Source organism: Vespa mandarinia, chromosome 13 (assembly GCF_050613455.1).
Source record: "Vespa mandarinia isolate Hongniang chromosome 13, ASM5061345v1, whole genome shotgun sequence".
NCBI lineage: Eukaryota > Metazoa > Arthropoda > Insecta > Hymenoptera > Vespidae > Vespa > Vespa mandarinia.
In genome coordinates this window covers 3,861,974-3,879,409 of record NC_140822.1, presented here as the reverse complement: position 1 = coordinate 3,879,409, position 17,436 = coordinate 3,861,974, and the positions used below count along the sequence as shown (strand labels likewise).

At 25.3% G+C, this 17,436-nt stretch overlaps 1 protein-coding gene across 10 annotated transcripts; it reads left to right on the top strand.

Moving 5' to 3' along the window:
• Positions 1-2,943: 2,943 nt before the first annotated feature.
• On the top strand, positions 2,944-17,096 carry FipoQ (F-box/LRR-repeat protein FipoQ). Of its 10 annotated transcripts, XM_035882090.2 has the most exons (12): positions 3,575-4,151; positions 10,242-10,441; positions 10,936-11,210; positions 11,640-11,906; positions 12,108-12,477; positions 12,900-13,103; positions 13,216-13,437; positions 15,286-15,343; positions 15,476-15,550; positions 15,769-16,187; positions 16,542-16,894; positions 17,002-17,096. In XM_035882090.2, exons 1-7 carry the CDS (start codon positions 4,038-4,040, stop codon positions 13,349-13,351), a joined length of 1,566 nt encoding a protein of 521 aa, XP_035737983.1. In that variant the 5' UTR covers positions 3,575-4,037; the 3' UTR covers positions 13,352-13,437; positions 15,286-15,343; positions 15,476-15,550; positions 15,769-16,187; positions 16,542-16,894; positions 17,002-17,096. The 10 variants fall into 10 exon arrangements, with proteins under 10 accessions (XP_085516972.1, XP_085516975.1, XP_085516976.1 ...); XM_085660845.1 differs by lacking the exon at positions 15,769-16,187; XM_085660846.1 differs by lacking the exons at positions 15,286-15,343; positions 15,476-15,550; positions 15,769-16,187; positions 16,542-16,894; positions 17,002-17,096 and adding exons at positions 2,944-3,051; positions 14,002-14,275 and having other exon boundaries at positions 4,052-4,151.
• Positions 17,097-17,436: the final 340 nt, after the last annotated feature.

The window sequence follows — 17,436 nt, the reverse complement described above, 5'->3', positions numbered from 1 at the left end:
CGTATACGATAAAGAAAGAAAGACAGAGAGATAGAGAGAGAGAGAGAGAGAGAGAGAGAGAGAGAGAGAGAGAAAGACACAGAGATAGAGGGAGAGAGAAGGACAGAACGAAAAAGACAGAGAGGACGAAAGATAGAGAATGTGTGAAAGAGAGAAAAGAAAGATAGAGCAAATAGAACAAAAGATATATATATATAAACAGAGAGAGAGAGAGAGAGAGAGAGAGAGAGAGAAAACGAGGGAATGCACGAGTTAAGAAGAAAGAGATCGAGAGAGAGAAAGAGAGAGAGAGAGAGAGAGAGAAAATGACAGATGGAAGTGAACGAATGAACGAGTATATGTGTAAGATGAGAGGATAGGAGGGAAAGGGAAAGGCAATAAGTGATGTAGAAAAAAGGGAAAGAATAGAACGGAGTCTTCTTTTATGTCTCTTTACTATTCCTACTATACTACGACCGTTTACGAAAAAGATCGATAGAGAGGCGCTGCTGTTGCCGCTACACTGCTGCTATTACTGTTGCTGCTGCTACTACTACACTACTGTTGTTGCTGTTGCTGCACCTGCTCCTTCTTTTCCTGATCTTATTCCTACTGTTGTTATTGTTGATGTTGATGTTGTTGTTGTTGTTGTTGTTGTTGTTGCTGTTGTCGTTGTCACGTTCGGCTATTCTCGTCGTATATATGTAGTATATCTTCGACACTTTTTCGATTGAAAGGAGTCAGGGAAAAATTAGAAAGAAAGAAAAAAAGAAAAGAAAAAAAATAAATAATATAGAAATAATAATATAGAAAACGTTTAACTAACGAAATGAACGTCGTGTAACCCGGTAACGTCGACTGACTTTTGTCTCTTAATGGACAACCCTAACCGATTCGATTAAATCTTTTTTCTCATTCCTTCTTTTTCTAAGATTAATATATATATATATATATTCTTCTTATACTAATGCTCCTACCTCGCTCGAATTTATCGGGAGATAAATTTTATCTCTATTCACTCGAAGAACTCCTCGATAAGATCTTTTTCTTTCGATCGAAGATTTTGCGAATTATCGAAACCGTACGGACCATGCGAATGATCGATGATGAAGTCTCTCTCTCTCTCTCTCTTTCTCTCTCTCTCTCTCTCTCTCTCTCTCTCTCTCTCTCTCTCTTACTTAATCTTTTTAATATTTCTTTCAGAAAAGAATAACATCAATCTGGAAAATATTATCAATATTATTATCATTATATCGATCGTTATAATGATCGATATAACGATATATATTTTCTCTTATTATTTTCATTATATTTACAATCGATAAGAAAACAAAAATATGACTATTCCTTTTGAGATCGACAATTTTATCAGAAAGATATATAAAAATTATATATAAGTGGATGTATATTATATATTATATATTTTATATTTATATTATATTAATTATATATAACAATCATATAATATATGCGTATATATATATATATAATATGCATATATATATATAAATATATATATATTGTGTTATATATATATATTTTCTTCTTTTAATAATGAACTATGATTGAACAATAGTAAATTTACATTTACTGAGAATAAATGTACATTTAATGAAGAAACAAAGAAAATGATAATACGATTATTTCTAAAACAATTAAAAAACAAAAGAGATTTATCATAAACGATATATTATATTTTATAAGTATCTCTAAACACATAACTATAAATCTATAGTGTAAAAAAATGTTATTTAAACATTTAATAATGTTTAACATATGTATTTAACATTATTACAATTTGCCTTTGTCGAATGAAACTCGACAATGATTTGATTAATTTGGTCGGTCCTATTATCAACTTTTATAGGAATATTTATTACCGACCGTTGGTAAATCATTTGTAATTCCATTGCTCGTTTACAAAAAAAAAAAAAAAAAAAAGAAGAAAAAATACGAACGTTTCAATTTCTTCTATACACTCGTGCAATTCATGAGAATTAATTAAACAAATTTTAAATGGATATCAGCTAAAAGTTCTAATTTGATTCTTGAATAAGCAATTATAACTTTATCCCCAGTATAATATACGACATTAATTCTTTTTATTTTCGATTTAATCAAAATGACATTAAAATAGACTGTACGATATATTAATTTAAAAAATATATGAAAATTTATAGTATTTGATTGGGATTTAATTCTTTTATTTATTTATTTATTTTTTATAAGAAATATAGCAAAAGATATGGAAAATTTTTAATTATAACTTTTGTATTTAAGCTTTATGATTTGTAATCCATAAAGTTTGCTATTATCGATTAAAACGATCTGTTCAACAATGACCTGATCGAGGAATAAGCAATTACCAACTTTTGTAGAAATGTTCATTATCGACCATCGGTAAATCATTCGTAATTCCATCTCTCGGTCATAAAAAAAAGTACGAAAGTATGTATTTTTTGTACACACTAATGCAATGCGCGGAACTAATTAATCAAGTTCTAAGTGGCTACCAGCCAAAAGACTCGAGTTTGACTCTCGAACAAGTAGTTTTAACCACCTGTAGTAGGACATATTACATTTAATTCTTCTGATTAATCATTTAATTATAAAAATCATTAAAATAAATTATTTACATGAAACGTTAATTGTAAAATTAATAAAAATTTACATAACTTTTGATCGGTATTTAATTCTATTTTATTTTATTCGTTTATTTACTATAAAAAAAAAAAAAAAAAAAAAAAAAAAGAAAAAAAAAGAAAAAGAAAGGCCAAAGAAAACGTTTGAAAAAATTTGTATGTAAAAAATTTTCAAATTTAAGCTCAGCGCAGAACGAATCGTAAGTAACGTTTTCGAAATCGTTGAAATAGTTTTTGCATGATGCCGCGATTGCCCTCTACTGGCCGTACAACTCCCACATGGCATCCACAGCCACTCCAGTAATTCTATTTCGAGGAAGCAGAGAAACTTTCGAGATTATTTTAGTTACATTTTTCTCCTCTCCGACTGTCGGTTAACATACAAGCTGACTTATATTAGATCCGTACGAGTTAACATCAAGATGACCGAGTAGGTCCATTTCCGTTCAGTCGCGAACATCTTTTTTCTTGGATTACTAAAGAAAAGGCAGAGAAAAAGAAAAGAAAAGAAAAGAAAGAAAAAAGAAAAAAGAAAAAAAGAAAAAAAAGAAAAGAAAAAAAACAGAAAAAAGATAAGAATCAATTGTATCAGGCCATTTTAACGTTCGACATTTCATTTACTATATAATGCAATTGTGCCCGGTCAAAATATCATCGAACAAAAATTGTCGAGAATTATAATCAGAGTGACACGAAATCAATGAAAAAGGAATATTCTTTTTTTGGTATCGTTTTTATACGAAACATCATCGTTGACATCTCCAAGATAAACTCTAATATCTATCTTATTATATAAATACATCGGAGAAAAAGTCAATTTGTTAGACAACGGTATAAAAGTGAACACATATAGACCAAAAAGTAATATACATTTTGTTATCATTTAACTCATCTTCGTTCGTTATACTAATTTTGTGTTGTGAGTAATTATTAGTGATAATATTTCGATTGATCGATCTCTCGTTCGATCGATCGATCGATCGATCGATCATTTGAAAATTACAATTCTGTGTTATATGTGCGTACATAATCGTCCATTTCTTTTTTCTTTCTTTTTTTTTTTGGTTTTTTTTTCTTAGTTCGTCCTGTGCAAAAGTATTATTTTCTATAAAAGAAAGAAAATAATAAATAAATAAATAAATAAATAAATAAATAAATAAATAAATAAATATAGAACCACACGCACACACACACATACACAAACACAAACAAGCAAACAAACATACAAGGACACGTACACAAACACATACATACACGGACACGTTAAAAAAGAAAAAAAAAATTCCATTAAAAATCTTAACAATATATATTATTATTCCTTTTATATACGTTCGTTTTCTTGTGTACTTTCGTGTCTTCTTCCTTCTCGTTTCTCTGATCGTTTTCAACGTTCAACATACATACATACGTGCCATCATGGATATACGAAGAATGTCCAATTGGAATGTCCTAAGCGTGGAGGCAGCACTGCAACAACTGAATTGTCTCGAGGAGGATGGAAAAGAGAAGATCATCAAACGTTCTAATACGGTGAGATCGACAAAACAAATTATAAATTATATTAAAATATATTCTATATATTTTAATAACGAAATCATTGAATGAAATCGTTGATGATTATCAGACGATTTAGATTTGTGACGATTAGATGATGATTAAAAGAAAAATGTTCTTTCCTTTTCTTTTCGTTTTTTTTTTGTTTTTTTTATTTCTCTTTTTCTTTCTCTTTTTTTTCTTTTCTTTTCTTTTCTTTTCTTTTCTTTTCTTTTCTTTTCTTTCATAATCAAACGAGAAACGTTATTACTCGTCGAGGATCGGATTAGTTTTTAATATAAAATTTTTTTTTTTTTTTTTTTTTTATTAAAATATTTTCAATATATAAATTTTAAATATAAATTGAAAATATAAAATTTATATTACAATTTTTCATATAAGAAACAAATTCTATTATATTTCGCGTGAAATCTTTAATCGATTTGTGTTAGAAAAACATCGAATCAAAAACAAAATCAAATAGTTTGATTTTATTTGAAATCATTGAAGCTATTGTTTTATGTTCCTTTTTTTTTCTTTTTCTTTTTTTTTTTTTATGATGTTACGTAATTCGACAATTAAAATTGTCCTCCCTCATTTTCCACGGACATTTTAATATTTCTATTAGAAATGAAATTATAGATGAATCATGACGTTCTATCGAACCATTAAATTATTATTAGGATATTTTGTTTTGTTAAAAAATTTGACATCTCGACTTTCTTCTCGTACGTTTTTAGCTTCTTTTCTTTTCTTTCTTCTCTCTTCTTTTGAACGATTCACAAAGCTTGTGAGTTGTTAACTTTCGAAAAAACAAAAAAAAAGAAAATAAAAAAAGAAAATAAAAAAAAAGAAAAAAGCATTCACTAGTCGCTTATACATTTGAAGATGTTTGACATTGTTTGATTAAAAGGGACAAATGATCTATCGATCGGTGATAAAATTTTTTTGATCATACGAATACCAAACATACATACACACACACACACACACACACAGATATTGTCGAGGAATGTAAGAGTCATCTTTTGGCAACCTTGATGATCTCGTCAAGGGACATTGGGATGTTCATCGGCATGCTTTTAACATCCTTCTTTCTCTTTCTTTCTCTCTCTCTTTCTATCTCTATCTATCTATTTATCTATCTATCTATCTATCTCTCTTCCACTTTTATACTGAGACGTAACGTATTCATCGATGATGCCTCCTGAGTATGTCAATAAGAGAGCTATCTATTCTGGCGCACGAGTCATCCATCGGTTAGCATGCTTTAGCTTGTCTTTATTTATAACTAATTAAAGTCAGACTCACAGTTGGTAGTTTGCTCTCTTCTAGATCGGTCAAACGATTAAAAACATTGTTACGATTACGGTCATAATACATTATTTCATCATTTATTTATTACCTGATACAATTTCAAAGTTCTTCTAATAATTCTAGTGACTATTATATTAGTCCAGGATAATGAGTACTTGGTCACATTTAAATGTTGTACATGCTACTACTGCAATATCGAGAGAAGAAATTGGATATAATACACGTAGAAATCTAACATCAGCTAAAATAAAGGTAAATTGTAATATATAAATATATATATTTATTTATATATATATATATATATATATATATATATATATATGTATTTGTAGGTATAAAAAAACGAGGGAAAAGATAATAACATTTTGGAAGTTTTAACAAATTTTTTCTTTTTCACTTCTTTTTGCTATTTTTAAATTCATTAATATTTTTTTTTTTTTTTTTTGTAATTTCTTTATATTAAATTTATTATTTTTAATTAATTATTAATTTTTTAAGACGTTAGATTTTTAATATACTATAGATTATATTATATTATATTATTACTGTTTTAATACTGTATTATTACTATATAGTATAACACATTTGATTATTATAATACTATATTTTATTAGTGTATTATTACTGTACTATATTATAGTTATAGAATAAATTATATATTTATATATATATATATATATATATATATATATATATATAGAAACAAGCTCTACTTGAAGTTCATGCCAAGTTCAAATGAAGTTTAAATAGGTCATATGTAGGGTTAAACTTTAAATAGTTTCTTCGTGCTATACAATACAATAAAATGAATAATAGATAATTATTATCAAAATTAGTTGAAAGTTTCATAAATAATATTAGATATTTATGTAAAAATTCAAATACACTAGTGTATGGTGTATCCAATTTAATTAATAAATATTTATATTAAGTATATAAGTGTATTCAATATCGTTCAAATTAATTTAAACGAATTGACTCTTTGAAGTTCAAATCAAATTTATAATTAAATCCACGAATCATTTCAAGTACGAGTTTCGATTTCTAAATTAGAAATAATTAATATAATTAAAAATTAAAAATTACATATATATATATATATATAATAAAATTGATATAAAATTATTTGGAATCGAACTGGTAAATAAGGAAACCAAATGAATGAATTGCGTCGTGCACCTTTAGGGATTCCCCTAATTTAATATTATATATATATATATATATATATATATATATATATATATATATATATGTATGTATGTATGTATGTATATATACATGTGTACTTATTATACGTACTATATACAGGTTGGGCCAAAAGTTCTTAGTTGGGTCAAAAATTCTTAATTAATTTAAAAAATACTCTTTCTCAAGACTCCTTTTTCGAGATTTGTAATTTTACGATCCTAATTTGCAGTTTTGCAATTTGAAAAAAAGAAAGAAATAAAATGAAAAATCTATTAGCCTAAAGGACGTCGGAATGGAGTAATTGATTATATACTTAGTTAGGAATATTTGGTAACATCTAATAATTTTTCATTCACGCAGTAAATATATCTATACAAGTTTTATTATCACAATCTTAGCTATTCGACGATTAATACTCTTTTCTTTCTTTTATTATTAAATTTTTTATTTAACATAAATTTTTTTTTGATTTCAAATAAATAAATTTTATTTTCTTAAATTGACTTCTATTTTAATTAATTTTTCTTTTATTTTATTCACTTTTTTATTTTATTTTATTCATCCAGTTATTTTACTTGTTATTAATTATTAATTTATAATATTGTTACTTTTAATATATTTTTAATAGATTTTTTTTAAATATATTTCTTTTTTATTTTGATTAAGATATATTATTTAATTTGTATATATATATATATATATATATATATATATATGTATATATATTTAGATATTTATTGTATATATATATATATATTTATATATAATTAATTTTTGATTTATTCAGATATTATTGTTATTAATTATTAATTAAAATGTTAAATTTTCGACATTCTAATCAGTTGGCACGATTCGTTGAAATCTAGCCAACTGTTTGTCTCTCTCACGTTCTTCAAGCAACTCACGTTCGTTACGCTCAATTATTTATCGACAATTAATCGAATTAAAATCGAAAATAGGATATATCTCATGTTTATGAATTACGATCATTTAAATATGTACAAATTATAAAGTGTGTTATAAAAAAAAAATCATTAAATTAACATTTTCACATTTTTTTTTCGTAAATTTGTACGATCATTATATGGCATAAATTGATAAAAATAATAGATTTATTAAAAATATTAGATTTATTAGAGCTAATTATTGGGTTTTTAATTTTTTCTTTTTTTAATATTTGTATTTAAAAAAAATTTATTTTCTATTAGACAATTGAATTTTCATTTATCATAGATATAAGAATAATTGAATTTCCAATTAGATTTTCATTAATTCAAAAAGATTTACTTAATTATCTTTTTAAGTTACTCTCATTAGAGAATTTATATTTGATTTTTAATTGTTTATATGAAATGATTGAATTAGCAAATATTTTTATTTCAACAATAATCGAATTTTGTTATTTATTTATTACAAATAGCAATAGTATTTCAAATTATTTTTATTACACAAAAATAGTTGAGTATTAAATTATTTGAATAGAATAATTGAACGATAATTTTCAATTAATTAAACAAATTTTTAATTACTTCAGAAAAGAATTAAAATTTCAATTAATTTTTTTGAGAAAACTAATGAAAATTTTCGATTGTTTTTTATATAAAGATAATTTTTTCATTAATCTCTCTCCCTCTCTCTCTCTCTCTCTCTTCCATAATTCTTAAATTATTTAAATTAAATTAAAATTTATAATAATTGAATAAAACGATGAATTGATGTTTCTTTCATTAATCTTTCTTTCTTTTGATTCATTTTATTTGCCTGCATTTATTCATTCCATTCTTCTTTCATTTTTATTAATATTTTTCTTTTTTCTTCTTTTGATTCTCCTTAATAAGTCATATAAATGAAAAAAAGGAAAAAAAAAAAAACAAAATACAAGAAAGAAAAAGAAAAAAAAAAACAAAAAAAGAAACCAAAAAAAGTGGTCGATAAAAATCCTCGATCGAAATGTTTATATATGAATTATCGTTTATAACATTTATTCGATCAATTGATCTTTTCTTATTTCCTTTTTTTCTTTTTCTTGTTGCTTTTTTCCACGTGATCAATCTTCATCATTATAAAATCATCAAATGTGCGAAACAGAAATACTGGCTCGTTGGCGATAGCGTAGGTAATGATTCTAAAATAAAGTGTAAGCGAGACTAACGTAGTCTTATATTTAGGACAACGCGCATGCGCGATCCGATTAAAAGGGCAGAGAGAAGACTTGTGGCTTCTGCGAAACGCGAATCCGAGCCTCGTGTCACGATTTTCTCCGATCGCAATTATAAAATCTTAATTGTAAATTCGTTCTATCTTTTCGTTTGTTATTTCTTTTTTTTTTTCCTTTCATTTCTCCCCTCTCTTCATTTCGATCGCGTCGAAAAGTTTGGACGATTAAAGAAACAAACATACAAACAGACAGACTGATTGACGCATATATACACACACACAAACACACATACACACGCGCGGAAATAAAAACAGAAAAAAAGTATCTATCTTGAATTAAGAACGTTAAGTGCAATTTAGTGTTTGGTTTTTCATTAACGTTGAACTTGAGAAAAAAAAAAGAAACAAAAAAGAAGAAAAAGAAAAGAAGAAAAGAAGAAGAGAAGGAGGAAGAAGAAGAAAAAGCATAAAGAGCGTACTCATCTTTTTTCGGAATTTATTTATTTATATAAGTGAGAACGTGGTCAGGTTTTTATTTTTGTTATTTATTTTTTAATTTCTCTTTCATTTTTTAATTTTCCTCTGTGTTCGTGGATTTTTTTTTCTTTTATTTCTTTATTTTTTTTATATATATATACACACACATATATATATATATATAAATACTTGTCGTATTGATATCGTATCGAGAAAAAATAACACCATGGATCTAGGAGGTGTAGATGTATGGGGTCAGATCGCTGTGGAAACGTCTCAGATGTTCGTTTCCGAAGGTGGTGTTATTAAGAGTCGTTTTGCAGCCACCGTAAGTTGTCGAACATGTTAAAAATTTCTCTTGGAATTGATCTGGATTTCTGTTTTCATTATTTTTTTTCTATTTTTTTTTTTTTATTTTGTCCTCTTTTTTATTTTTCTTATGTAGGAAAATAAAATATATATATATATAAAATGATACGTAGGTGAAATAATAAAATCTCAATTTTGTTTAGTTGCTCTACGTATATATTGTATATACGCATATACCTTTTTTTTTTCGTTTTCTCTCTATGGTGCGTATGTTAAATAATTTTTATTAGATTAGATCGTTTATATTGACGATATTTTAACGATTAATAAGCCATTTATTTGTTCGCATTATTAATGCTTTGACTTTTACTTATTTTTTATTAATTAAAAATTAATAATTTTTTTTTTTTGTAAATCAGCAAATTTTTTTTGCATAAATTAGTAAGTTTTATTTTCCAAATTAGCGATTATTTGTTTAATACTTTTTTCTTATATTTATTTTTTATGTTTATTTCTTTTTTTTTTCTTTTTCTTTTTCTTTTTCTTTACAATTTATCTCAACGATTCCAACAAATTGTTTATTTGTAATTATGACTTCTCTTTTGTCATTTTGTTCATCGTAAAATATTTTCTTCTTAGACGATAGAAAAACTACCGGACAAGGTGATTCTAAATGTCTTCAGTTATCTGTCGCATCGAGAGATATGCAAGGTCGCAAGGGTTTGTAAAAAATGGAGGCAAATCGCTTACGACACGCGCCTTTGGAAACACGTATCATTAAGACCGGAAATCAGTGGGCTCCATGTTGGATCACTCGAAAGTTTATTACATTTAATAAGGTTAGTAAAACAATATCATCATATTGTTAATTAAAACGACCTTTCTTTATACATATACAGTTTATGTCTCCGACGTAATATTGTCTGCTGAACGATGCCAAGTGCGAAAATAGAAGAAACATGCTTAAATTTCTGTTCCATGTGTAATATCTTTTCTTTACTATCATTATCATCATTAAATGAATAAATATAGTATCTTTATTATTATTGTTTTTATTATTATTATTATTATTATTATTATTATTATTATTATTATTATTATTATTATTATTATTATTATTATTATTTTTATTATTATTAAATAAATATGACGTTCGTATTACTATTATTAAATATCATTATTATTAAAGATTATTGTTATGAAATATTTTTAATAATATTATTAATGCATAAGTATATTAATAATTAATATCAATATCGTTGTTATTGATATTAATTATTTTCTGATACATATATATATATTTAAATTAAATAAATTAATTAATAATTTATAGCATACGTTTCGGTGCATCTTTACGATACATCGAGTTACCTATCGAGCTTATCACTCACACCGTCCTCCATGAATTAGCAAACAAGTGTCCTAATTTAACTCACATGCTACTTGATTTTTCGACCGCCATGCAATTACACGATTTCTCAGAGATGCAAGCATTTCCGACGAAACTTAAATACATGTGTATCTGTCTTTCGGAAGTCATATTTATGGAAGGTTTCATGAGAAAAATTTATAATTTCATCAACGGTTTGGAAATACTTCATTTGATTGGTATGTTCAACTTATGTTTATAAAAAATTTGTTAAAAAGCTTTGAAAATTACTGACACAGACAATATTTACAAATATATATATATATATATATATATATATATATATTTTATAATTACTTCTTCCATTTTTATAAAAGTAACTTCTTTTATGGAAGAAAAAAAAGATTTATTTTTTTTTAAGTTGAGAATCACTGTCACATATCAACATTTTTCTAATTAAACAACTATATATATATAATAAATAATCCTCCTATTTTTATAAAAATAACTTCTTATAAAAAAAAAATTAATTGAAGACATTTAAAATCGCACTGTCTTAACAGAAACATTTAAAAATAAAAGAAAACATTTTGTCTATATTTACAAAAAAAAAAAAAAAATCGCGATTAAAAAGTTCATTTATAATCGACGATAAATTGCCATTACAGGAACTTACGAAAAAGTTGAGGAAGAAGAGGAAGAAATTTACGAGGTTATAAACGTTCACAAATTGAAATCGGCGACGCCGAATTTGCGTGTGATCAATTTATATGGGATAAATTTCGTTGATGATTCCCATATAGATGCATTTTCCTCAAATTGTATACAATTAGAGTGTCTCGCTGTGAATTTTTGTGCCAAGGTCACCGGTTCAACCATGAAAACTCTATTCCAACGTAGCAGAAGATTGAAGTGTCTTCTAATGCAAGGAACAAGTAAGGATCGACATTATTAATATCAATATCATTATAATGATCTATCCTAATCTAAATTTTCGATTAAATATATACAAAGATCGTGTTAACGTGTATTAAAATTAATTTGCAACAAAAGTTAAGATAAATATTTTCTTCGATAGAATTCATTGATCAAAATCATTAAACATCGTTAAATAACAATATCGATAATGTTTACAGATTTGCAAAGCGATTACGTTATGCAAGTAGAATGGGAAAAATCCAGTATTCAAGAATTGGACATAACAGCTACGGATATATCAACTGAATGTTTGATCGACATGTTAACCAGAATACCTGGTCTTCGTTTCCTCAGTGCCGGCCAATTAAACGGTTTCAATGATAGCGTGTTAAAGGCATGGGTGGAATCTGGCAATCCACGAAATTTAATTGCTTTGGACCTTGACAGTTCGGATAATTTAACTGACGATGCTTTGCACAAATTCTTGTCGAGACATGGCCATCAACTTTGGGGTATTTTGTTATCTGGAATGCCACATATCACCGATCAACTTTGGCAAAGTGTTTTACCAATTCTCACTAATGCCAAGTAAGAATTTTCATTTTCTTTTTCTTTTTTCTTTTTTTTTTTTTTTTTGCTGAATAATTCGAAATGTTGATACGTGACAGTGGTTCCCAAACATTTTCTTTATTTTATTATTATTATTATTTTTTTCTTATTTTTTAATTTGTAAAAGCGTTGAATCTGACAAAATAGTTCTCGTCTTTTCGAATCAATGAGATTTCTCGTAACACGTAAAAAAATTTTGTTAAGGGCCAGTAATATATATATTTCGGTGTTTAATTTATTTTATTTTATTTTTCTTTTTTTTTTGTTATTTAATATCACATACAGATATGTCTTTTGACATAGATATGTCCTATAGATTCATTATGATTTTAAATTATAAAACGATTAAAACGAGTTTATACGAGTAAGGTGTAAGATTCGTATTAACAATTGAATTACAGAATTCTCGTAATGGGTACCCAAGAGAGACTTGGCGTTAATATTCATGTAGATCAGCTAATGGATGGAATCGCTAATAATTCTCCTAATTTGGAACGACTCGAGTTACGTTGGGATCCAGAAAATTTAAGATTTTCCGATAAAAGTCAAAAAGCCATTGACATTTTACGCGTTAAGTGTATCAAACTTAAGTGTTTGGTTTTGAGGTAGGTATATCAAATACGTAATAAAATAAAAACGAAATAAAATAAAAAATAATGATAGTAAAAAATAAATATATATATATATATATATATATATGAAATATATTCCTTTCAGCGATGGAAGATATTACGAGATCGTTAAAGCTAATTTCGAACGTGCCGATAGACTGACAGTCGTACGAACGACGACATGTTGCAGAGTGTCAAATTATTATTTATTACAAAATTACAAAGATTTGATTTTTAATTGATGTCAAACGTGACGTATACACAATAATGGTTTCACGCTAATGATTTCACGCTAATGGATTTTCGAAATTAGACGATATTTACAAAGGTAAACGATATATAAGAATTTATATAAATATACACTTTTGTCGTTTAAATGAGTTCTTTTATTTTTTTTTCTTTTTTCTTTTTTTTTTTCTTCTTTTTTTTCTCTCTTTACAATCACGTTATCGATCTTTGTAAATAATTCGTACAAATGATATTATAAAATTAGAAATTAAAAAATCTATTGTATAAAGTATTATACAGAATGGATCTCAAAAGTTCTTAGGTTTTCTGTAGTTTGAAAAAGTCTTGAAAAATAGTAATTGATTTTTAAAATCATTTAAAAATTTTTCGCCCATCCGGTTTATATTATAGTAGTTATAATATATAATACATATACATACAATACAGACATATATAGTACATAAAATAAAATTATTTATTTATTTTTCTTTTTCTTTTTTTTTTTCATTCAAACAACTAATCAATCAATTATTTTTTTCCCTTTATCTTTAATATCAATAAGAAACCAGAGAATTGAGATCTCATGGAATAATATATTACATCTTTTCTTATTGTTCTTTGTTTTTTTGTTGTTTTTTTTCTTTCGTTTTTTTTTTTTTTTTAGATACGAGCAACGCTCAATTATATCCAGGACAATCGATTTTCCGTGGTTACCGATGTGGTATACAATATAATATGGCTCATTATTATCATCGAAACGAAGTAACCGGCATTCTGGCAATCGATACAATACTAATTATTGCACTTCGAATTATTGGGGACAATAATATTCGTCGTTTATTAGGAGCATAAAATAATCAATTATAGATTGCGAATATTTATATATATATATATATTTTATTTTATTTTATTTTTTCCTTTTTTCAATAAATAATTACGCAGCTATGTATATATATATATATATATATATATATATATATATATATATATATATATATATAAAGAAAAATGACGGAGTAAAATTCTTTGAAGTTTGAAATATATTTTGAAATCAAATAAATAGAACGGGAATATATCGTGATTGATTTTATCATTTTATCCTTTATAAAAATATAAACAAAAAATATATACTTTATTCATTAAAAACTAAAAAAAAAAAAAGTTAAAACATATGTATGTACGCATGTGTATATGTATGCATGTATGCATGTATGTATGTATGTATGTATGATGTATGCATGTGTGCATGTATTTATGTAGAAGTTCTTGACGAGAAAAAACGTTTATTACAAAATTAATTGTAAAAGAATTGATTTTACATTATTGTACATTATACGAGGATCATTATTATATAATATTATATAACGTTTACTTAATATTTTAATCTACACAATTTAATAATTTAAATGAAAACCTTTACTTTATATATATAAATATATAAAGTTTATTTATTAATCATTTTTATAAAAGGTTATTCTCGCATGTTTATCCTTATCTATGAATTTATACGGAATAGCTTGCATTTGACAAGATCTTCCATCAATGAGATTTGTGTATAGTAACGTGATTGGTCGAATTCTGTTTGAATAGAGAATCAGCCAATGAACGTAGACTTATCCAATAGACCAATAATGATGAAGCTATTTCTATAAAAACACGAACTGTGTGATACGTCATATTTTTGTCCCATTTTACTTCGTTTCATATTTGATATTCCACATGAAAGAAAAATAGAGAGAGAGAGAGAGAGAGAGAAAGAGAAAGAAAGAAAAAAAAAAAGAGAGAGAGAATAGATCAAATATACATTGCTTCTTATTTATTATTCGTCACGTAAAAACGAAGTAATTATTTTTTTTTATCAACGCATTATTTTTATTAAGTTTAATCTTTTTTCTATTGTTATATATCTCTATTTTTATATTTATATATCTTAAAAATGTGACATAAGGCGATTTAACAACAAAAAGTCATAAATTACGAACAGACAGAAATAAAAGGAGAAAAATGTAAGTATACTTTTTGTTATTGTCATCTATTTTACTAAAAAAAAATGTTATTTATATACAAATCAATTATTACATAACCAAATTAATCAGAATTTATTATTAATTTATATTAATTTATTTGAAATGTTTCAGAAATTGGAAAAATTTCTTTCATTCAATTATCGTTCAGATAATCAAACCAACTGACAGGCTCGATGATATATAAAGGTAAAATAAATTTGTTCTCATTTTAAAGTTATAACAATGTTATTAATATTTTATATTTATTATAATCTATGAATCAAATTAATCGAAGAGATTGTTATTTATAATATTGATATTTTTTTTCTTTTTTTTTTTCTTTCTTTCCTTTATTTAGCTGTTCGATTTTGAATTATCCTGTATTTTCAAGAGTAAAGTTTGATATAATTGTTTTACCTCTCTAGAGAATAATTCTTGACAATTGGCATTGAGGAACAGAAAGAATCAGTCGAGTATAAGATTTAGATTAACATGGGACAAAAATCTGATGAGAGTTTTATGATAAAGTCGTATTCCTTGAATCTCTTAACAGCTTCTTTATTATCTCATACTTTTCAAGAGTCAGAAAATTAAGAAACATTTGCTTTCCTAAGAAATTATAGAAAAAAAAGTCTGCTCGCGAATTTTCGTAGAAGAAGAATTGGTATTTAATTTTTGAAAAAAAGAAAATTTATTTTCGTTAATTTTCTTAATCAAAAAGAATCAAAGATTGTAGACGATAAAAATCTAGAAAATATGACATCTACGATAGAAAAATTTGAAATAAATTTTATTGCCAATTCAAAGAGCGATAGTTGGAAATGTAAAGAGACAATTCAAAAAGGTATAATGAATTTCTTTTATAAAAAAGAAATATAATTAATTATTAAAATAAATTATTTTTCAAGATTCATGTGACGAAGATTTGAAATAATATATACATATATATATACATATATGTTATTTCTAAAAATTTATTATTAATTTAAATATATTACAAATAATAAAATCTATGAGATATTATATTTTCAAGAAATATTTATTGACGAATTTTAAAAAGTCATTTTATTAGATTTTATAAATATTTAAGGAAATTTTTCTAATGTATGATTTCATTGATTATACAATCATTGAATCACACCAAATTTCTATTCATGAAATCTATGAATATTAAATAATATTAAATTTTTTTTTGTAGCACTGTACGAAAATCAAATGGCGACAAAATATTACAGATTTCTAAAGAATTTACGTGGATAATTGTGAATCGTATACGACAATTGTTCACAATATCAAAACCTTTATTATGACAGCATTTTCCAATGTCTGTTGATGTAGTTTTGGCGTTAAAGGATTGGTCTACTTAATAATAAATGTCTCTTAGTATATCATCGTCAATGACGATTATTTTTATGAAGATTGAAAAAACATGAGATTAGTATTGAATTGAATTGAAAAATACTATATTTCTCAAGTCCAATCAAGCCATTTAGCGCATCTGTTTCGATGTGAGAAACACAAAAAAGACTGAAGAATAGTAATTATTTTTTTGTGAGTAAATCAAACGATCATTAGATAAGAATTAAATCAATAGTAACAATTATTCTAATACATATTATATTCATTGCTTGTTCTGCTAATTACAATAATTTCTTTAGGTTTTCTAAAATAAGCATTCAATGGAACTGTTAATGTTCAAAGATAGTAGTTCTTAGTGTCATTTTGAAATATTTTTATACATTACAAAGGTAAGAAACAGTGCTTGAAATAAATAAAAAAACATTCTTTGTAATCCATTTGTTTCTAATAATCATGATATTAATGTCGACCTTTTCCACAATTATAATATTTTGTCATCATCAATTATTATATATGTTACATTAATTCTTTGGCAATACAATCAACAGAATAAGTAAAGGCATTAAGAGTGAATATAAACTTAGCATAAATTTAATCTTTTCATCGTGAAAACAACAACAACAACAACAATAACATTAATAATCTAATTCTCAAAGTAATCAACATATAAATATATTTTACATCTTTTGATTCGTTTAGGAGTTCTTAAACTTTCTATGTATGATATTTAGTCG

Bases quoted from the DNA above. Each gene is read 5' to 3' on its own strand.
- FipoQ (XM_085660845.1), top strand. From the start codon at position 4,038: ATGGATATACGAAGAATGTCCAATTGGAATGTCCTAAGCGTGGAGGCA. The intron at 4,152-10,241 runs GTGAGATCGACA...TTTTCTTCTTAG, and splicing joins TCATCAAACGTTCTAATACG to ACGATAGAAAAACTACCGGA. The intron at 11,211-11,639 runs GTATGTTCAACT...TTGCCATTACAG, and splicing joins GGAAATACTTCATTTGATTG to GAACTTACGAAAAAGTTGAG.